The sequence below is a fragment of the Martes martes genome, assembly GCF_963455335.1.
Source record: "Martes martes genome assembly, chromosome: 9".
Taxonomy (NCBI): Eukaryota; Metazoa; Chordata; class Mammalia; order Carnivora; family Mustelidae; genus Martes; species Martes martes.
The window spans coordinates 10,156,353-10,178,963 of record NC_137896.1 but is presented as its reverse complement, the minus strand read 5'-3'; the positions used below and the strand labels follow the sequence as shown (position 1 = coordinate 10,178,963).

General features: G+C 56.9%; 1 protein-coding gene across 2 annotated transcripts in view; it reads left to right on the top strand.

Moving 5' to 3' along the window:
- BCAS4 (breast carcinoma amplified sequence 4) overlaps nucleotides 1–22,611 on the top strand; it is a 55,911-nt gene that overhangs the window by 21,249 nt on the left and 12,051 nt on the right. The window contains exons 3-4 of one of the 2 annotated variants that reach the window (XM_080813232.1): nucleotides 3,951–4,052; nucleotides 8,735–8,869. In XM_080813232.1, coding sequence (XP_080669358.1) covers nucleotides 3,951–4,052; nucleotides 8,735–8,869 — 237 coding nt within the window. The remainder of the gene's footprint in view (nucleotides 1–3,950; nucleotides 4,053–8,734; nucleotides 8,870–22,611) is intronic. The other variant, XM_080813231.1, reaches the window with a different exon arrangement.

Here is a 22,611-nt window from a genome sequence, read left to right as displayed (position 1 = left end):
TTAAATTGGTCCTGAGTCACAGGACCTGTTCTCAGCACGTGGTGAAAGTTTGTGGCGCGCTGGCGTGGTGCCCCTCCAACCTCATTTTCACCTTCCAGTTCCCAGCTCACAGGGGAGCCACAAGAAATGTTTGGGGGCCGTTCAGACCCCGAGGATTACTCTCTACTTTCCCCCACACACATGCAGCCTGCCATGCGGGCGGGGGTAGCTGGCTCCCCATTGCCCACGATTCCCGTGAACAGGTGTCTTCAGAGAGACGCCTTCTTGGTGGCCCCAGACCCTGTCTTCCTTGGCTTCCCTCAGAGCTGGAGGAGGGGAAGGATGTGCTCCGTGAATCTCCTCTCTGCACCATCCCTTCTCTCCGGTGGGGGGGGGGGGGTCACCAGGACCAGACCCACCTGATTTACTTTGTTCTCACCCTACTCGTTTCTCTAGAAATTAGCAGAAAGAAAAGATTTGCGTTTCATCCACCATGTTCTGACCCTGCCGTGAGTTGTCTGCTCTTTGTCGCATCACCGAACCTTGGTGATTTCTCCAGAGTTTAGCCTTGTTTGGGGGGCTGGGGGGGAAATGGGTATGTCTCTAGAGATATGGCCTTGGGGGAAGAAAAGGAGGATAGTGAGGTCTTTCCCCCAACCAGGGTAAAAAATACAGGTGCCCGTGGGAGCCAGGCAGGATCTGGACCCAAGTGAAGGGGGTTGGGGGTGAGGCATTAGGGAGGGATGGTGACTGTGTCCCAGAGAGCTCGTGCCCCACCTCTGGGGGAGCAGCCCCTGCTCAGCCCAGCCCTCTGTGCCTGGGAGATATAGGCCCAGTGTTGCCACAGGGGCAGACTTTTCAGACACCTTGTAAAGCCCTGCTTAATCACTAGAGCATTTTAAAGCCACGTTTATATGTTTTGTTTTGCAATAGTTTTAGATTTATAGGAAGCGTGCAAGGATGGTGCAGAGGATTCCCACACGCCCGCTCCCCCTGCCTCTCCCCGCCCCCTCCCCACCCCAGGGCTAGCAACTCGCATGGCCATAGCGCCTTTGCTGAAACTAAGAAACCAGCAGGGGCATCTTGATTTTCCTTTTGCAGGCTCCCCATGAACGCCCTCTTTCTTGTCCAGGATCCCACATTGCTTTCAGTCATCCCCTCCACGTGGTCTCCTCCTCTGTGACTTTTCTGTCTTTCCCGGCATCTCATGACCTTGGCCATTTTACGGAGCTCTGGTCAGATATTTCGTAGAAGACCCTTAGCTTGGCTTTGTCTGTTATTTTACCAGTGGTTGGACGGGGGTGGCGGGTTTCTGGAGAGAATCCGCTGAGCTAAGGGGCCTTCTCATGGCATCATGAGGGGCACATGGCCCCTGTGGTCCCCTTCCTGTGGCCTGTGTCCCTGACAGACTCGTTTCTTCCTGGCAGACTCGCATGGGTTCATCTTGTCCTTCGGGTTCTAATCCCATATGGCCTTACGTTTTCTGTCGTCCCGATAATTCCAGCTTCGGTCATTTGGTCTTTCTGGTTGGCTCCTGTGATCCTTTGACAAGCCCCGTCCTTTATCTTTGCAGATGCTCCCTTACAGAGGGCCTGGCTGGCCCCAGTCACCTGTGGACCCCTGGCGACTCTGGAGCTCGGGGTCATGAGTTTGAGCCCCACACTGGGTGTAGACATAACCTAAGGAAAAAAAAGTTTTAAAACAAACAACAATCACGTACATTCTTGCACTAGAAGGTTCTCCAGGGGCTTGTCTTGCCTGCCCCAGCTCTAGAATCAGCCATTTCTCCTAAGAGCCCCTCTTGACTCTTAAAGTCAGAAATTAAGTCAAATTAAAAAAACTCAGACACTTTGCGAGCCGCACAAGGTGCATGTGTGGGCCCCACCCAGTCAGAGATGGTCTCGTTTAACCTCCAGAGCATTCTTTCAAGAGAAGTACTTGTATGGTCCCCATCTTATAGACTAGGAAACCGAGGCACAGGGAGGTCAGGGCAGAGACAGGCCAGGTGGCATGATGCTGGATGCCAGCCTCTCAGGACCTGTCTGTGCCCTTGTGGGGCCAGGGCGTGGGACAGGGGTGTACCCAACACAGTGACTTGGAGCCAGGTGCCCAGGGAGATGGCAGCACCGTGACCAGAGGAGGGGAACCAGGAGGGGAGAGTTTGGTTTTGGACACTCAGGGGATGGGGTCGCTTCTGAGACCCAGGGAATGGAGGGGTGGGGGTGTCATCCCGCAGGGCGACAGGAGCAGAATTCCAAGAGGACCACAAGAAGCTTCATACATTTAGGCAGGAAAAGGAGGGAAAACAAACAATTTCCCAATCATTTCTGAAATTAAACTGTTGTGCTGAGTTATCATTGTGTTTGTTATTTCCTGCTGGTTAACACACTGTCCCAAAACTCTCAGTCCTCACGACCTGGCAGTGCCTGGGACTCAGGAGTCCGAGCGGCCGTGCCAGGTGGTCCATGGGGTCCTGCTCACGCGGGTTCCTGGCAAGGTGTCGGCTCACCCAGGGCAGGACCGCGGGTAGCAGCAGCAGCGGTTGCGTGGCCTCCATTCTGCACGGGCAGGTGGCTGGAGGCTGCCCTCTGTCCCCAGCCACGCAGCCTCTCTGCCATGGCACTTGGCTGGCGACAGAGAGGCCAGGTGAGAAAGAAGATGGGGGAGAGAGGGAGGACGCGTGAGCGAGACAGAGAGAAAGCCAGCAAGCTGGAGGGACAATCTTCTGGAACCTTGTCTCCAGAGGGACCGCTCTCCTTTTGGCCGAGTCCTCTCTGTTAGAGGTCAATCTCCAGGACTGATTCCTGGTCCAGGGGAGGAGACCCCACAGCGGGTGTGACTACCAGGGGGCAGTAGTCACTGGGGACCGTGTCAGGCGCCGCCTGCAGGAGCCGCACCGGGCACTCCTGCTAGACGTTGTCTCCTCATCGCACACCAAGGAGGCAAGGACCACCGCGACTGCTTCCCCATCCAGAGAAGCAAAGCAGGGCTCAGAGGGGTGGGGTGACTTGCCAAGGTCGCACAGCTCACGGGTGGGTAGACCCGAACGCACACAGCAGGCCGAGTCCTGCGTCCCGCTCCTAGCGTCCCCGCTGGTGTTCTCCGATGGTCCCCGCCACACCCTGACTCCAGTGCGGCTTTGGAACTTGCCTGAAAACACATTCCCAGCTGACCCCAGATGGGGAGGGGCCTGGGAATCCGCACGGGACGGGTCTCCCTCGGGGGATCCTGATGCTACCTGGCATCTGAGAGCGAGCCTCGCCACCTCTCTGCTCCGAAAGGAGATGCTAATGTAGAGACAGTCTCTCTCTCAATCTCTCTCTCTCTCTCTCTATCTCACACGCTGAGGGGTTAGGCTTGGTCCTTTGGCTCTTGAAGAAAATCGAGGCCTAGGTGTCCGATTTCGGAGATCAAGGGAAGCATGTGGCTTTGTAAAGGTCATAGGCACTTTTGGAGCCCTTCCAAGCAGAAGCAACATGAGATGCTGTGGGGGGGGGGACACTCGGCGCGGCGTGGACAGTCACGGCGTCCTTGGATCCACGAGAGCTGCGGTTTCCGTTCCCGTTGTTCACCGACATCAGCAATCGCGGTCAACTTAGTACCACTAATTTCAGTGCAGTGACTATTCTCAACTTGGGTTCCAAGGAGAGACTCGGCTTCTTTCCATTGGCTCCGGCTGAGTGGTTCGGAAAACGGGGCCCTTCCGTCGGGGACTGGTATCGTCAGGTGTTTGTGGGGGAACCAGCTGATGGTTCAGTAAGTAACAGCTGGGTAGGTCTGGAGCCTGAGAGGCGGTGGGCTTGGCTCCCACGTGGGAGTCTGGGCTGTTCCCGGGCCCATCCCCGTGCAGGACGCCGTTCGGCAACTTGGCCACCCACCAGGTCTCGGCAGACCCCGGGGCGGGCCGAGAGGCGGGCAGGAGCCTGGGGTAGCCGGGCAGGGGGCCTGATGAACTGTCTTGTTCCTTGCAGATTAGGAGTGACACTTCACAGATCTTGGAGGAAAACATCCCGCTTCTTCAGGCCAAAGTGACAGAAATGCGTGGCATCTATGCCAAAGTGAACCAGCTAGAGGTGGGTCCGGGACTGTGAGCTTTCTTTGTGAGATCCGTGGGCTCTTTCTGGGTCTTTTGTCCTGTCTTCCGAAACGCTAATCTGGCCTCGAGAGTGTCGGGCGTGAGACCCAGTGCAGGGGTTTGGTGGCAAAAGGGGGTCTGCATTTACGTGGTATTTTTAAAAATATGACAAATACAAATTTATATAAAGTATCCCACTTAAAAATCAGGGTACTTTTTAAAATAAAAATCTGACTTTTAAGCTACCTTTGTAAAGTCAAAGCTTGGATAGCACTTAGCCCACATTTCTTTAAATACTTTAAATACTTTAATCTCGAGGTTTATTTCTTGAGGTATAAGTACATAAAGTGTACACATTGTAAGCGTATGGCTCAGGGAATTTTTACACACATAAACTCCCCTGTGAGGATGACCCACATTGAGAAGCAGAACGTTTCCAAGCCGTGGGCTGTGTTTTTGTGGAGCCAATGGCAGCCACCCCTCCGGTGGGGCCCGTGTCCTGCAGCTGGCCGCAGTCCCCACCATGCCCTGTTGTCTCACTGCTGACTTACCTCACCCGCATCCTCTTTGTGGAAGCCCCAGGCTAAGCCTCGGGGTATCTCCTTTTTCTCCTTGCTGCATTACAAAGTCGGCAGCCTCCTGTCCCTTCTCCCAGAGGAGGAGCATGAACTCCAAGAAGGAAGCCACTTTCCCGGTGTCCCCCCACAGATGCCTTGAAGCTGAGACTTTTGCTGGCATCCGCTGGAGCCCAAGCGCTCCATCATCCTGTGCCCCTCCGCCTGGGGTCCTGGATCCTGACACAGGGAAGAACCCGGGAGGCTGGGAGGAGCTTGCCACTTAATCGTGGTCGCCTGGACAAAGGGGCTGGGAGCCCCCCCACCCCAAGCCATGGAGGAAAGGAACGTGGCAGTCCACGCTGGGGTTAACAGAGAGTTAAACTTCTTGTCAGCAGAGGATGAGGCAGGAATATAATTAAAACTTTGCCCTTGGAATAGCTGATTCATTTGAATTTTATTCCACACGTTTGACAGAGGAAAGAAAACGTGAAGATTTGAAGCCCTCCCTGGCTCTCCCCTCCTTGGGCTGGCCCGGCTCTTCCCGTGGCAATCAGTCCACTAATACTGAGGACCTACTGTGTGCCACGGAGGGGCTCTCCCAGTGAGACAGACAGGTGCCGTCCTTGGTCCTGCTCTAGCAGGAGAGACCCGACCCCAAAGCACTGCTGTACCAGTACCAGATAACCACAGACTCAAGGGCTTAACACAACACGGATGTGTATCTTACGATCCTCCCGAGGCTGGAAACCCAGAATGGGTCTTACAGGCTAACACTGGGCTGTCAGCAGGGCCGGTTCCTTTTGGAGGCTCTGGGGAGCCTCCGTGTCTGGCCTCGTCCACCTTCCAGAGGCGGCCTGCCTTCCTCGGCCCACAGCCTCTGCCTCTCCTTCCGACCCACACGTAGCATCTCCCAGACTCTCTTACTCCGCCCCTCCTGCTTCCCTCTGACAAGGACCCTCTGACGACATGCGGTCCACCCGGACAAGCCAGCATCGCCTCCCCATTTCAGGATCTTTCATCCCGTCCTTGAAGTCCCTCTTGCCCTATAAGGTGATCTATTCATAGGTTCAGGGGATGAGGACGTGGACCTCTCTGGGGGGACATTCAGGTGCTCAGTGAGGACCACCGCTGTTCTGCTGGTCGTTGGTACCGGTGGAGAGCAGAGGGTCTGGGACAGCTGCTCGCCGCTCTGCCCAGTTGGCCGAGGACCCCCGGCTGTCTGGGGGGTGGGGGGGGAGGGAATCAGGGCCTTCCCGGGAGCTCAGGACCACCCTCAGATCAGTGCCACCTACCAGGAGAGACTTGGGGACCACAGGGTGACCCCTCAGGCAGGCACTGGGGCCTTTCTCAGGTTTAGTATTAAAAACAAGTCCATACAGGGCACCTGCTGCGAATTAGGAACCTGAAGTGCTTTCCCGGGAAGGAGGCACCCTGTCGGCCCGCAGCCCCAGGAGCCAAGCCCTGTTATTGGTCCCATTTGGGAGAGGAAGCAGGGGAGGCACAGAGAGGTGAGGTGGTTTGCCCACGGTCACACAGCTGGGAGGTGGTAGAGTTGGGGGGGGCGCAGACATCTCCCGACTGCTCCCCTGTGCCCAGTGTTGGCTCTCCCGGCTGGCCAGCGCCCTGGTCTGAAGCCGGGGCCTTTTGTCAGAAGTATTTACGCCCACCAGTACATACCAGTATGTTCAGAAACAAGGGGGCTTTCCTCCTTCCTCCCTTCTTCCCTCCCTCCTGATAATAAAAGTCGCACATTTTCATCCTAGAAGGTGCAGCCCCCAGGCCGATGTCACGAAGCGGTCGCCTTCCTGCTGCCCCTGCCCCGCCTGTGCCAGAGCCTCCCTGAGTCGGGCCTCTCCCTGGCCGGCGGGTCCTTCAGCCTCGGGAACGCGCATTCCTCAGTGTCCCCTCACGCTCCCCACCAGACCACGGGGAGGACAGGGAGGACAGACACCATGGGACTCTGTGCTGGGTTTCACAAGCTGATGCCCCTTGGCTGGGGGGCAGCTCCCTGGCCCTGGGACCCCTTATCTCCCGTCCCCCGCCCCCCGGTCTCGTGAGGCTCATTGGACCTTTCAGCTCTGGCCCCACCAGCAACCTAGGGTGGCAGCCGTGCCACAGCGTCTTTTCGCTCAGGACACCCTCGTTTGCACGTGCTCCCCTCCGCGCCCCCACCATCCAGCGGAGCCCCTGCAGGCGGACCGGCCTCCGGGTTTGGCCTCGTGAACAGCATGGACTCCACACCTGACCTTTCAGGACCCACATGCTAGAGGCAGACGGGTTATGAATCAGCAGACAGGAAGTTGGGAGGCTCAAGAGGGCTAAGAAGACAGGGACACTGGGGGTCTCCAGAGTGCCGGGGGCTGTGGTAGATGAGGCAGTGAGGGCACGCCTCTCTGTGGAGGGGACGGTCAGGCCAGGGCCTGAGAGATGGGCCGTGTTCACCCCACCAAGGACAGAGAGCAGGGCCCAGCATGGAGAGAGCAGGTGGAAAGGCCCTGTGGCGAGTGGGGCCTGCGTTTTCAGGGAACCCAAGGGAGGCCTGTGTGCCTGGTGTGCAGGAGGAGGAGAGGGCAGAGCTGGGGATGGTGGGCTCCTGGTAGGCCTTGGGGGCCATGAGCTTCCTTCTACTGAAGGGAGGCTCCCTCGTTAGGGCCCAGCACTGAGATGTCCTCCTCCTTCCTGGTGAGAGAAACTCTCTTCCAGTCCACGGTGGTTCAAGGGAGGCCCACAGAGGTGAGGCTCTTCTGACACAGCTCTGGAGTCGCTACCTTCGGTGGCCTTAGCCATGTATGCACGCAACACACAAACACGTTCACACACGTGAATACATGCACACGCAAACACAGGCACACGCATGAACACACTTAGATACACACACATGAACACACACACGTGAACACAGGCACACACGTGTGCTCAGTATAGAGAAAGGCAGGCAGAGAGACCAAAAAAAAAGGAGGCAGATGAGTGGGTTGAATTTTTCTGGGCCTACACAGTGTTATTTTTTTAAACTGTGAACTTATTACTAGCGTGGATTAAAATGGGAGACTTTTCATAAAATCAACAATTTTTTTTTCAAAGCGAACCCGAACATTTCTTTTTTTCTTTTTTCTTTTTAAGTTTTTATTTATTTGTTTAACAGACAGAGATCACAAATAGGCAGAGAGGCAGGCAGGGAGAGAGGAGGAAGCAGGCTCCCCTCTGAAAAGAGAGCCCGATGCGGGGCTCGATCCCAGGAACCTGAGATCATGACCTGAGCTGAAGGCAGAGGCCTTAACCACTGAGCCACCCAGGCACCCTGAACCCAGACATTTCTTGAGCTCAGTGTTGTTGATCACCTAACTGCTTAGCAAGGTTGTTATTGTTTGTAGTCAGGACGGCGATATCAGCATCATCTCAGGGATAAGGAAATTGAGGCTTGTAGAAATTAACTAAATTGCCAGAAGGCACATAATTAGTAAGTGGCAGAACCTGGATTCTAATCCACAAAGTGTGACCCCAGACTTCTCTCCCTCCCTCTCCATCTCTCTCTTTTTTGCCACTGGGAATTTTGTGTCAGAGGCCCTGCGTGGAGTGGCCCCCGTGGGCCTGGACCCAGCTTTCTGGGCCATCCTGGCCTCCCCTCCGCCCTCCTTTACCTGCTAGTCTCCGGCCTGCCCCGTGCGGCCTCTGACTGTGAGACTCTGAAAGCCATCAACTATGAAAGTGAGCATTTTGGCAATTTCTAAAAAACTCATTTCTAATACAGAAGGCTTTGCGGTCTGGGGGATGTGCCCCGAGTCCCCTCTCGGCCGCTTGTTGGCCGCGTGACTGGCCAGGCGACCCGACCTCTCTGAGCCTCAGTGTCCCTCCGCTATGAAACAGAGGCTGAAACTAGGGTCCCCATGGGGAGAAGGTGAGAGGACACAGCAGAGGTGGCCGGGCCTCCCGCGGAGCCGTTACAGCTACAGTCAGGGTGTCTGAGGATGTCCCCCGCCGAGCGGGCCCTGGGTGACCTCCTCAGGAGCCCGCAGGCCACCGCGAGGGAGGGCCTGGCCTCGCCACAGGCTGGGACCGCGTGGCCAGGACCGTGCCCCAGTCCGTGGCAGCTGCGGCATCCCGGGCTCTCCCTTCTCTCCGCCAGGCCTTCGTCAAGATGGTTGGGCACCACGTCTCCTTCCTGGAGGCCCACGTGCTCCGGGCCGAGCGGGACCACGGGGCCTTCCCGCAGGCTCTGCGGAGATGGCTGGGCTCCGCGGGGCTTCCCTCCTTCGGGAGCGTGAGTATCTCCCCACCGCCCGCCTCCTCCCCGGCCCCAGAGTGGGGGAGGGGCTCGGGAAGTGAGAGTTCAAAGGGCACATCTCGCTTCCACAGACCGGAAACAGGCGTCTGGACGGCTGGCTGAGGGAGCGCTGACCCAGGGCGGGCGGAGGGTTGGGGGGGGGGGGCGTGCTGGAGTGTCTCTGTCCCTCCCTTGAGTACCTCTTCTTGCCCTGAGCTTTGAGCTTCAGTGCTGTGACCATGGGCTTATTCATCCACCATTGAGCGCCTGCTGTATACTGAGTACTGTGGTCCTTCTGGGATTACCGCAGTAAGCAGGGACAGCCCCTGCCCTCCTGTCCCGTCTTTACACCCTTAAGGACAGGCTCAGGGTGACATTCAGAACTCAGGGTGGGTCCTTCTCCTGAAGGCACAAGTTAGCCTCCAGCAGACCAGAGGGGCCGAGGTGGTAGAGGGTTGGGGACATGGAGGGCTGGGGACGGCGGAGGGTTGGGGACATGGAGGGCTGGGGGATGGAGGGCCAGCCTGCTCGTGGCCCTTCATACCTTGCAAAGGTGTCTTCCCTCCACATCTCTGCTTCCCTGGGATCCTCCCTACAGGCCCAAAGAAATTATCATTGTATCCTTTTTACCAATGGGAAGGCTGAGGCCAGACTGATTCTGCAGTGGAGATCTTCAGTGTTTAAGACACATCTGTCTTTGCCACTTGTTATCTGCTGGCCTCCCAGTCCAGGGGACACTGGGCAGTGTCTGGAGATATTTTGTTTGTGAGCTGGATGTGGGGTAGGGGGTTGCTGCTGGCATCTGCTGGGTAAAAACCAGGGGTGATGCGGCACCTCGGTGGCTGAGTCTGTTAAGCGTCTGCCTTCGGCTCAGGTCATGATCCCAGTGTCTCAGGATTGAGCCCCACATAAAGCTCCCTGCTCAGCGGGGAGCCTGCTTCTCCCTGTATACACACTCTCATTCTCTCTCAAATAAATAAAACTTTTTTTATAAAAGAAAGAACCCAGGGGTGCCGTTAAACACTCTGCACTGTCCAGGAAGACCCCCCACATCAGAGGATTCTCTAGCTGTGCACCTGAGTAGTGCCGAGTCTGAGAAACCCCGCCCAAAGCCGCCTCCGGTCATTGTCACCACGGTTCCTGTCAGGTCTCTTCCAAGTGCTCCGTATGCTGGTTTCTGGGGCACCTTGTTCTCAGACCAGTCTCTGGAGGAAAGACCTGTATCATCAGCCCCCGCTTTACCGATGGATGAGGTTCTGGGAGGGGAAGGGACTTGTGGGAGGCCACACAGCCCGGTGTGGCAAGGCAGGAGTGGACCCTGGTTGACCTGTCTCTGGGGCCTTGCCCTTCACAGCTCAGCCAGCTGCCCTGTCCTGCCCCTCAGCAGGGTCTCTCACTCTTCCTGGGGTCTGCCTGGGGGGTCCCCCCTCCGCTCCTCCGACCCTCTGCCTGCCTGCACATCTCTACTTTGTTGACGGTGTTCCAGGCGCTGCCCTATGCATTTCGTGGGTGTGGGTTCATTTACCTTTCCCAGCCGTCACGTGCGCTGGCCATGACCGTGATTCTGACCGGATGGGAAGTGCAGTGGACGTTCGGAAGGTTTCAGCGGCTACGCTCTCGCGGCCCACGGACAGCATTTAGCTGGTGTACTCCGTTCCCTTTGGCCGGGCAATGCTATTTCAATGGTGTGAATTGGGATACCTGACTGGGCTTCCCTGTCTAGTCCCGCCGGGACCCGGTTGCTCCATCTTGTCTTACCCCTGCCTGAGGCATGTGCTGCTCACTTGCCTGCCTCCAGGTGAGTCACTCGCCCAAGGCCAGTGACAGCCAGACAGTGGCGTCGCAGAGCTCGTGGTCTTGAAAGTCTTATTAATCCTTTAGGGCCTAAGTTAACACCACCTCCTCTGAGAAGCCCTCTGGGATTGCCCCATCTCCAGACCAAGGCTACCTTCTGTCATCCAACAATGATGAAGTCCGGAGCTGCTTCTCTGTCCTCCTCTCCCTTGAGCTGTGGTGACTATTCCTTGGCAAACAGGAACCCACCCAGTCACGCAGTGCTCTTCCCACTGGTGTTCAGAAGCACAGCGGGGGGGAAGTCAGAGGGCTGCCCGTGGCCTCCAGCAAGTCTTCTAACAGTGGGCTCTGTTGGGCCCTTGGTCTTTGCACTTTCCAGTCTTTTTCTGTGATCTGCTGTTGTCCCCATGTGGTTGGCACTAGTGTCCCCATTTAGAGGCGGAGACTAAGGCTCAGAGACAGAGAATCATGTATCTGAACTCAGTGCTGGGGTTGGAACTCAGGCCCGCAGGCCTCTGAAACTGGGGTTCCCCTGCCCACTCCTGCAGCAGGATCCCACGTGGGTGTGGCTGGGCATGCTGGGACCTGCGCCCTCTCATGTCTACCAGCCGGCGGGGAGGGGGCCCCCCAGGCTTACCTGCGGTGACTTGTTCCAGGAAATGCATTCCAGCCAGGGGTGGTGAGTCATTCAGCAACCCAGCGGGTTCAGCTTGGCCCCAGGAGGGCTTTGTCTGGGGCAGGTGGTGCCCGTTGGTGTGTGCACACGAGTGTGTGCAGACCCAAGGATGTCCAGGGCTGCACCTGCCCCGAGGGTGTGAGCCGGAGGAGCCCTTCGAGCACAGTGGTCGTCACAGCTCGTGTTGGGGCCCTGACTCTGCAGGCAACAGATGTCCCCCAGGAGGTAGGTCTGTCACTGTCCCGATTTTACGGAGGAGGAAACTGAGGCAGAAAGACTCAAATTGCTTGTCCACCCAGAAAGTCGGGAAACCAGGATTCAGATCCGTGAGTGCGGCCTGGGCTCCGGGCAGCTATCCTGCTCCGCTCGGCCCTGCACCCTCGCGATGCCCAGTTCTGGCCCTGGGACCGCTGTCTGGGAGATGGGGGCTCTCGCAGAGTACGGAGTGGGCTCCCCCGAAGCCAGGATTCCACGCTGGGCTCAAGCCGCTTCCTCTCAGTGAGTCCACACAGGCCTTCCTCCCCTCCACGGTGGGAAGCCCCCCCTCACCGCCCCAGATTCCATCTCCTACCCTCGCTCACCCTCTTTAGACTCCCTCCAAGGGTCCCCAAGGGTCCCTGAGGGCCCTGTGGAGTGAAGGACGAGGCAAGGGCTCTCAGTCTCCCTTGGCCCTGTGGGAGTGCTGGCAAGGGGTCCCGTCCCTATAAGATGAGCCATAGCACTCCCCCAAATCCCACCAACCATCCCTGCTCCCTGTGACCCTTCTGGAGTCAGGGGAGGGGTGGGGACACCCTCGTGGGGCCCAGGAGGGAGGGCTCTCAGCCTTCACCCCTAGAGTCGGGCAGGGGCCTCTCAGGGTATGTTTTGCCCTGTTCCTGCTAGTCCATGAGTTAGAACAGAAGCTCCTGGGAAGGAGGGGGGGCCCAGAGAGAAAACTGGTCCTTGTTTTTATTAACTTGGCCAGCCCGCCCTCCCTCCTTTCCACCCTCCTCCTCTCCCTCCTTCCTCACTTTACAGACATAGCTGGAGGCCCAGGGAGGGTGCAGGGTAGCTGGACCGGGGTCTCCCCGCACCCCAGGAACAGGGCCGGGAAGTGGTCCCTCCACCCCGAGCCCAGCGCCAGGGACCCAGAACAGGGTGCCGGCTGCAGCCTGGGCTGGCCTGAGGACAGCACCTCATCGCCGGCTCGCCTGAAACCCAGGCCTTTTACCTCTGACCCGAGCCGCCCGAGAAGCAGGCCATCTGTCCTCAGGCTGAGATGAGGGCAGGGCTGGCACCCCAGGCCACCCCAGGCCCAAGAACGTGTGTGGTTCATGGTAGGATTTCACGGCCGACACACGCGTGTGTGCTTATGGGACGATGGTCTAGCGTCATGATGTGCTGCGTTTCCCGTTACACTGTTACACTGATTCTTACAACGTTCCAAGATTTTTAACTTATAGCCTTTGGCTAAGCATGACACTTCTCTCTTGCGGTAGCCAGGCCCCGTCTCCGGCGAATTGCGGCTGCGTGTCTGTGGGCAGGTCCCTCGGCCTCCGGGAGCCTCAGACCGCTCAGCTGCTGGCTCACTGACCGGAGCACAACCAGGGACGTTCAGCCTGCCAGGGACCTGGCTCGGTGTTTGATGCATGGGGACGAGGGCCTCCACCCAGGCGGGAGGAACGGAAAGGAAGAGAACGACTCCAGAACTCTCCGAAGGACGGTTCTGAGTCTGAGCATCAGTAAGACCCGAGAAGCCAGCTCTGCCTGGACATGAACGGAGTGACCCGGACAGAGTGTCCAATTGTTCAGCGGGACACGGGTATCACGGCGACGGAGACATAGAGCCAGGCCTGTGGCGGCACGCGCTGTCCTCGGCTGGTCAGCGCCCCAGAAGGTGGGGGGGGGGTTGCTGCTTTTATCGCCATTGCACAGGCGGGCGAACTAAGGCACAGGGAGGTTCGGTAACTTACCCCAGGTTACACGGCTGGGCATCCGGATATGAACCCACTTTCTTAACTCTGTCCTGCCTTGCCTTGGGAGAGGACTGTGATCTCTTCCCTCAGAGAGTTTGTGTCTAGTGGGAGAGAATACAGGCAGTGACCAAATCCTAAGAAAATTCAGTACATAGTCATTTGGAAAGGGGGCCCTGGCTTGCTCTGAGGGAGCCAAGGATGGCCTCTGAGGAAGGGCCACGTTCGCTGGGACCCGAATGACGAGGAAGTCCGGGTGAAGTTGGGAGAAAAGGGCCCTGAATGGGGCGGACACATGGGGCGGGGCAACGGCAGGAAGTGCTGTGTGGCTTGGCCGAGGGAACAAAGGGGACAGTTAGGGGACATGAGGTCACAGCCAGGATAGGCGGTGTCTCAGGCTACACGGGGGTGTTTTACACTATTCTGAGGGCAATGGGGAGCCATGGAAGGGTTCATAGCAGGCGAGCGACGTGGTAAGACTGTTTCGCTTGGAGAACCACCAGGCTCCTCTCCCCTTAGCTCGGGCTGGCGTCCAGGGTCGGCCGTGTTGTGTTGAGACCTGAACAGTGTCATGTGAGAATCGAGGCGGGTGAGTGGTACCGTCCAAGCTCCCGGGTTCAGCTGGTAGGAGGGAGAGTCCTCAGCCTAGAAACGTCGCATGCTGTGCCCTGAGCTCGCCAGAGTCCTTGCCTCCCTGGGCATCAGGGCCCCTGTCCAGTCGAAAGTGAGAACAGAGGCTCCAGGTGGGGGACCCAGGTCTCCTGGACAATTGTCTGGTTCCAGGGACCCCACCTGAGCAGACACTGTCAACCCAGGTCAATGCAGAGGGCCCCTCGCTCCTGGAGATCTTTCTAGACGTGTGTGGGACTGGAAGTGTGAGATGGAGCTGGAGTCAGGGGCCTTGGAAGGGCATGGGAGACCATGTCGGGTGTCCCTGGGGCTCACGCCCTGTACGGCGTGGCCATCCCCAGCGTCCTGCGGATCACACCAGGCCTCCTTCTCTGCACCGGTGCCTGGAGGCCCTGAGTAGCCCCGCTAATTTGTTTGTTTTGTTTTCCATTGAGCCAAAACATCTTGTTCAGGAGGTGTCATTTTGATTCATTTTCTGGTGGATCAGAGTGTGATGCTTTCCAAGGAAATCTCTTTGGCTAATAGCAAAACCACTCGGGGCCAAGTCGTGACACCCACACAGAGCCAGGCTGCCCAGGGGTGGGGGGCACTGCAGCCCGGCCTGGCCCCCTCCGCAGCCGACAGATGCCCAGGGGCAGCCCAGCTGTGCATGGGACCATGTCCACCGCCCTGACATGGCAAGGAGTAGTGGGACCCGCAGGGGACTGCAGAGCCCACACCCCACCTAAAGGGGGACGGATTGTCTGGCTACTCAACTACATTCTCGCTGGGATGACCCAGTTTTCCTGTTTTGGAGAGAAAGCTAGACCTCGAAAGTCTTCTAAGAACCTTCTTCTTCTTCTTCTTTTTTTTTTTTTTAAAGATTTTATTTATTTATTTGACAGAGAGAGAGAGATCACAAGTAGGCAGTGGGGGGCGGGGGGAGCAGGCTCCCTGCTGAGCAGAGAGCCGGATACAGATGTGGGGCTGGATCCCAGGACCCTGAGATCATGACCTGAGCCGAAGGCAGAGGCTTAACCCACTGAGCCACCCAGGTGCCCTGAACCTTCTGATGTCCAAAGTCAGCAGGAAATGTTTCTAAATGGTAAGCACGGTGGGGAAAACCCATGGCGCCTTGTGTCTGGCATCCTCCCCAGCTCTGGATGTCAGGCTGATGGCCCACACCTCCTTAGAGGCTTTTGGAGACAGGGAGCACGTAGAGGCATCTTCTCGCCTTCTCTGCGCTGGTGCCAGCGGGCAACCCCCAGCCTGCAGTTTCCGTGAACATCTACTACAGCCCCAACTATTAGAGCTCTTGCGAGCACATACACGAAGGGCCTTCTGCACCCTGAGTCCGCTTCCCACAACCAGCCCAAAGTGAGCTGTTGTCATCCCTGTTCATGGGGAAGGAACCTGGGGTTCAGAGGGGTCTATATACTCGCCCACGGTCACCGAGCGTCAGTGGCAAAGCCAGGATTTGATCCAACTTGGACCTTGTTCCATGCGTCTGTCCCCTTTCTGTTTCTAAGGCCCCAGACCCCTGCCTCAGTAGCCACGGTGGTGCACGCAAGATCCTTAGATCCAATTGGCCCTACCAAAGTACGCTCTTTGCCCCACTTGGGGGATGTGTATGTGTGTGTGTGTGTGTGTGTGTGTGTGTAACTGGAATGAGTTGCCAGCATTTAAAAACCACATTTCACAGAAGCATCTGTACTTGTCTTCTGTTGACAAAGCAGCATCCCTGCCGAGACACCATCTGGCCCAAGCCACCCCTGCTGGGTACCTGCCCCAGGGCCTTTGAGTTTCCTACCCCAGTGGAGCACATAGTAGGTGTTCAGTGAGTATTAATCGGCAGATGCTCTTCTGGCATCCGTGGCCCTTGGCGGCCTCCCTGCTGATTTCCTGGGAGGCGGTCCTGCAGGCTGTGCTGAGCTGGGGTGAGTGTCTGGGCCTGCCCCTCTCCCCTGCAGCTTGGGGCCGCCTCTTGGGTTTTCCTGGAGGTAATGGAGGCTGTGGGCGGAGCAGCCTTGCCCAGGCTGGCCTGTAGGAGTCAGCAGTGCCAGGCTCGGTGTCTCCTCCCCTCCAGCTCGCTTGCTCTGTGCACCCCCAGCTCCCTCCCCACCCAGTCCAGCAGAGGGAGGGAGGGAGGGAGGGAGGTTCTGGCTGGCCAGGGCGCCTCCCCCTCCCTCTGCCCAATCCCCCTGGAGGGGTGACTCCCGGAAGGAGGCATGGCTTGGCTGGGGCTTTATCTGGCGGTGGAGGCTGAGCCAGGCACCAACACAAAGAAGGCAGAGGAGGCTCCAAGGCTCCTTCTCCCGGGCCCTGAACTGGCCTCTTCTTCTCCTTCTGTCCCGTCATCCCTTGCGGTGGAAATGCAACACGAGCAGATGGCAAATATTAACGCAACAATGGAGGGCTGAGTGGCGCTCGGTCCCCAGCCCCCCTACTCACCAGCACCCCGCCCTCCCCACCACACTGTCCCTCCGGGAGCTACATACTCACACGTTCATGGATCTGCTTGACTCCGGTTGTTTGGTGGCATGTGTGCTGGGGAGGGACAGAGGGCTCCCGGCAGGCTGGTTTGCGAACCAGATTTTTTTTTTAAAGCATTACATTCTTGTTGAGATTTTGATGGCGACTGAGAAGAAAGTTCCTTTCAATGAGAAGGGGTTTCTATCTCACGGGCCCTTCGTTGAAGCCCATGTAGGAGCTTTCCAACGTCTCCCTGGGGGGTGGCACACGGCGCGCCCTCTCCAGCACCACCACCATCAGCCTCGGTGCCCACCCCCAGCATCTCTGTGATCGCAGCATCCCTGGGGCTGGTAGACACCCTGCCCTTTGCACATGCTGGTCCCCTGCCTTGAATACCCTCCCTGGTAATCCTGATTCATTGCTCAAGGCCAAGTTGAACGTTACCACACCTGGGAAGCTGCCCTTGCCCCCGCCACCCTGGGCAGCATTCTTCTGGGCTCCCCGTTTCCTGTCCATCCTCTGGTGTCCTAGCAGGGTGTCATCTGTGTCTTCCCCTGTCGTTCCCCCAGACTGAGAGTTTCTCACGGGGAGGGACTATCTTGTCTTTGACTTAGTGGTAAGCAGCCGGAAGGGCCAGTGGGAGCCAGTACCCTACCTGCCCGGGCTGGGTTCCCCCCATGCCCACCTGTCACTCAGGTACTCTTACCCTGTCCGCTGTACGGATGAGGAAACAGACTCGGGAGTTAGAACACTGGACTTCGTTCCTTTGACTCTAGAGCCCTATGTTCTTCGTGCTCCGGGGGTTGAAATTCAGACACTGGGGTCCGGTGGCCCTAAGTGCGGCACTGGGGGCCGGGCAGGCGCTGCCGACGGGAGAGGCGGGTGCCCTCAACGCCAGCCCAGAGCTAAGGCTCAGAGTAGCCTGACCTTGACCTTCTTTTAAAAAGGAGAGGTTGGGAATGCAGAGTTTTATGTGCAATCAATTGATTTGGAAAACAAATCTGAGGCTCAGAGAAATCTCAGGGAACCTACTGGCCCCCGGGCTCCTACAGAGCCTGCCCAGGTGTAGGGTCAATGCCTGTTGGCTGAGGGAGTGGGAGTGTCCCCCTCAAAGTCATCCTTCCTCGATCCCGCTCCCCCTGTTTCTGGTTATAAGGCACTGCCCCCGCCCCTCCCCAAGTGTAGACCAAACTCCTGTGGTCCTCAGAGGTGGATAGTTGAAAGCACGGGTTCAGACCAGGGTTCCACAACCTTGAAACTACTGTCATTTGGGGCCAGATCGTTCTCTGCTGCAGGGCTGTCCTGTGCGTCGTATGATTTTAGCAGCATCCCTGGTCTCTGCCCACCAGATGCCCCCATTTATGACCATCAGAAAAGTCCAGAAATTGCAAAAGTCCCTGGAGGCAAAATTGCCCTGGGTTAGGAAACTTCCGCTGGCCCAGGTGAAGGACAGTTCCCAGAGCCAGACGGTGGGTGGTATGTGGGGCTCATCATCGTCCCCTCTTTGCTTTCTTGTGTTTCCTGTAAATACAGAAAATTTCCAAGATAATTTAAAAAATATTATTATTTAATATTATTAATATTAAATAATATTTAATATTTATTTATTAAATAATATATTTATGTAATGTAAATATATTTATTATATAAAATTATATATTATATAGTTATATAATATTAAGTAATATATATTTAATAAATATAATAAATAATATTATTTAATGTTATTATTTTTTAAAATAAATTTTAAGAAATATTATTTATTTATTTATTTATTGGAGATAGAGCGAGAGAGAGCACAGATGAACCAGGGGGAAGGGCAGAGGCAGAGGGCTGAGCAGGGAGCCCAGTTCCCAGGACCCTGGGATCATGACCTGAGCCTAAGACACTTAACTGACTGAGCCACCCCAGCACCCTCCAAAATAGGAGTTTAAAAACGTGAAAGCATGGGTTCTAGAGCCCAGCAAGCCTGGGTTTGTGTCTTGGCAGAGTTGCTCATCAGCTCCGTGGCCTTGGAACAGGGTCTCACCTTTCCCTTCTATGAAATGGGGGAGCAGTGCTCACACCTCCTGGAATCGAGGTGAGGGTTTCAGCGTGCAGGATTCCCTCTTTACTCAGCAAGCTTTTCTTTCATCGGGCCCTTGCTCTGACGGGAGCACTGTTTGGGTGATGAGGCTCATAACTCACTAGGGGAGGAGCCAGGGAGGACTCCCGCAGGGCAGGTGCTGTGCTGGGTGCTCCCTGCTGAACTCGGGCCTCAGTTCCTGTTTGCTGTAGAGAGGTGGGTGGCCATCCCTGGCCCATTTTATAGAAGAGCAACAGAGGTAGAGCTGCTCACCCAGAATCAGGCAGAGGAAGAGGGAAGAGAAGCAGCCAGATGCCCCCGGCCGTCCTGCCCCAGAGCACCTGCGGGCTTGCACACTGCCTCTGGGAATGGGGATCCGTGTGTGCGGCCCTCAGCTGCTCTGTGAGTATGCGCTGCTGGGGTCCATTTTGTAGAAACTTCCTTTTGAGCTACTGGTGTTCCACAGCCCTCTTCCCCGGGCCGGACTCCCCCACTCGTGCCAGGACCGCAGCTCACCTGGCCCAGGTGGCAACTCAGAGGGGGGAAGGCACCAGGGACATCTGGGGTCCCCCTCTGAGTCCCCACCACTTTGAACACACTGGTGGCCATACTGGCCACACGTGGAGAGGTCAGCCCCTGTCAGGCTCCGTGTCCCTCTGGATCCCCATCTCTGAAGCGTTCATCTGCCCGTCTCTGCCTCTTTCCACGTGTCTCTGGGCTTCTCTCTGTCTCCTTGTGTCACACGCACCACACAAAGCTTCACCGAGCCCCCTACCCTCCCTCCCTCTCACCTCATCCTCCCCTCAGGGGTCTCATAAGGGCCCCTCCCTCCTCAGATGGAAAGAGGGGTGGAGTGGAGGGACCCCAGGGCTGAGTCTGGTTCTGCGTGCACTGACTGGGCTGCACCGTGGACACCGCCGCCCCCTCAGAGCCCCGGCATCCTTGGGGACATAGGCACCCTGGGAGAGGGAGTCCCACGGTGACGCACGCTACAGGGAGCCTTTAGTGATTACAGCTGTGACTTGAGTGCCCACGGATGATGGAATGACGAGACTGGGTCCCCGCCTAGTCTCAAGTTCTCCCCAGAAAGTGAAGCTTCCCGGGCAGGTGCTCTTAGCAGATAGAGCTGAAAAGGGCTGCCTGCCTCTGACCCGTGCATGTGACAGAGAAGGATTGAGCGGTCAGAAGAGTGGCTGCCACAGAGAGGGAGGACTGGCTTGACGCTGGGTTGCTCGGCGCCCGCAGGCAAGGGCGGGCTGGCAGAGGGCGGGCAGCTGCCACGGGCCATCCTGGTTCCGAGGGAACGTGACGCGCGCAGGCCAGCCCTCGGTTAGCGCAGAAACGTGTGTGATGCCCGCAGCTGGGGTTGGGGCTTCTGGAGGAAGTGTGATCCCTTTGAGGCCCAAGGAGCCTGGGAAGCTCTTGAACTTGCCTGTGTTCACGGCCAGCTTTCTTCTGGGAAAATAAACCACGTCTCATTAAGCAGTAAATTTGTCCAGGTGCCTGTTCCGGCCGATACCATCACACCTGGTCTTGCTGCCAGACCTAAAGTCAAGGCCAAAGTTCCCGTTACTTGGAGAGTCCTAATAATTAACCTGGAGCCTCAGTCAGAAGGGGGTGATGCTGGCTTTTAGATGGAGTGAGGAGCGGGAGCAGGGAGGGCTGTTTCCAGGCCTGGATGTTGCTGAACACTGGCAGGGAGGTGCCCCCTGGGGCCTGGGTTGGGGGTCTCGGCACTCACCCTCTCTTCCCCTCCTGTGATTGGCAGCTCTTCTCCCGCTGGCACCTGGCTCCAGAGGCCTCAGGCGATTCCCCAGGAGTGGGTTGGGGGGAGGGTGGCCAGGAGCGACTCAGATAGCATCAGTCATCGGTTTGAGAGAAATGGGAGGCCACGGCCAGGGGCTGCTCTTGGGGCTGGCCGCCAGCATGTCCGTGCCTGGTGTGGCCTCCGGTAACTTGTCAGTGACCAGCAGGCGTTTGTTGAGTATCTACTGTGAGCTGCCGTGATTGATAAATGAGCCCTGCCTTGCAGTGGCCGGGAGAGGCCCCCATGCTTATTAATTTTTGAGGCCCCTTTTTATTAAAAATCGGAGCAGTACCAGCATGGGTTCCCACAACTGTGATTTAGTTTAAATGTTCATGTTTTGAAACTGAATGCATTTAATACCAAAAATGCAATGTTATGAAATTGTACGCTTGGGCTCTTTCCAAGCTACTGACGGTATTTAAAAAGAATATGAATTCCGGGGGCCATAGTAATAATCACATTAGTTGGGAACCGTTGGGCACTTACTGCTTTCTAAGTACTTCACGGTTACGTAGGCATAACACCCTGTGAAGGAGAAACCATTATTAGCCCTGTTACCAGGTGAGAAAACTGAGGCACAGAGAGGGTAAGTAACTTGGCCGAGATCATACAGCTAGGCAGGGGGACCACTGCTGTCCGAGGGATGTGGGAGTGGGAGTTTCCTGTGCTGGATGGAGGGACCAGCTCTCGGCACTGGTAGGTCCACGGTGGGGCTTTGGAGACCACTTCAGAGCAAATCCAAGGCCCTCTGTGACCCCCGCCCCCCATCCCCGCCTTCACGCACATCCTTGCTCCCAAAACAGTGAGCCACTTGGGAGGAACTGGGCAGATGGTAGACTTGACCCCTCAGTCTTGACCCTTGTATCCCCAGGAGGCCCCAGAAAGTGAGCTCAGCCTCCACCTAAACCCAGTTTCCGGGTTTTCTTGAAAGCGTGTTGGGATGTGTGCTGGGGGTGGGCACATGATGTTCTCTGTCCCCTGGGCTTTTACTCTGGAGCTGGCCCTGCCCATCCCCCCTCTGTGCTGAGGCACACATAGGCCTCCCCCCAACCCCATTCCCCTATTAGACGTCCTGGGCTGCTCCAGGACCCCAGCCCCTGGGCCAGACTTAACTCCTTTGATGCCAGATCTCCACGGACCTCCCCTTGGTTCTTCTGTTCATTCACACATTCCTTTCCTCCTTCAGCAAATACTTAGCCACCCACCTGTACGAGCTTTTGGTCTTTCAGATCCTCAGGACCCAAGGAGGACAGAGAATATTCCTGCCCTCCAGCAGCTGACCCCCTAGGGCCCCAGGGGACAGAGAAGATCAGGAAGCAGTAGGTAGGGAGTGGGCTGAGGGCAGGAGGTGGTCAGGGAAGGCCTCCCTGAGAGGGTGACTCGAGCAGGGGTTACACTGGAGGAGGTAGGAAAGGGGGTATGCCGGTGTCTTGGGCAACTTCGGGAACAGTGAGATCTGAGAAGGCAGCCCTCGGGAGCCAGAGGCAAAGGTGGAGGGAGCGGAGAGATCAGACCTGGGCCCGGGGCTGTGACTCAGCTCTGGAGGCTTCCTGTGGGCCAGAGTGGAACTGGGAGGTCTGAGCCACTGGGATGGTCCAGGAGAGATGCCGATGGTCTGGACCAGGGTGGAGCAGGGTGGGGCTGCGGAAACAGGGTCCATTCTTCCTGTGTGTGTGCGTGGTTGGGCAGGGGGCACGGTGTTTAATTGTAGATTAAATTGTAAATTGTAGATTCACAGGCAGTTAAGAAGTAATACAGAGAAATCCCTTATGCACTTGGCCCATTTTTCCCCAGTGGTAACATTTTGCAAAACTGCAGTAAAGTATCCTGGCCAGGTCTTAACATTGAAACAGTTGGTTCTCTACAGTTGTATCGGTTCTGTACGTTTTTACATTATTATTTGGGTTCCTGTCTCTGCCTCTACGGTCAGGCTGGGGAACATCTCCAACATTACAGGGGTCTCCCGCCATCCTTTCATGACCGCCTTCACCTCTGCTCCGTCCCCGGCAACCACGGATCTGCCCTCCGTTTCTCAAATTTTGCGATTTCAAAAACGTCCTATAAACGGAATCCTTCCAGGACTGGCTTCTCTCACTCAGCATCATTCCCCGGAGATTCGTCCAAGTTGCCGTGTGGTTCGAGAGTCTGTGTGGCTGTATTTGCCGGCGGAGACCCGTTGGAGATGCGAGTGTGGGGTTCAGGCCTGGAGGTGTCCCGCTGTGGAGCTGAGGCTTTGGCCCGGAGGCTGAATGAGGTCACCCAGGGAGGCAGAGGGGCTCCAGGCTGAGGACTGAGAGTGAACTGATTCAGCCTCGAAATGCACCAGGCACAGGGATGTGGCCAGCCCTGGCCAGACAGATGGAC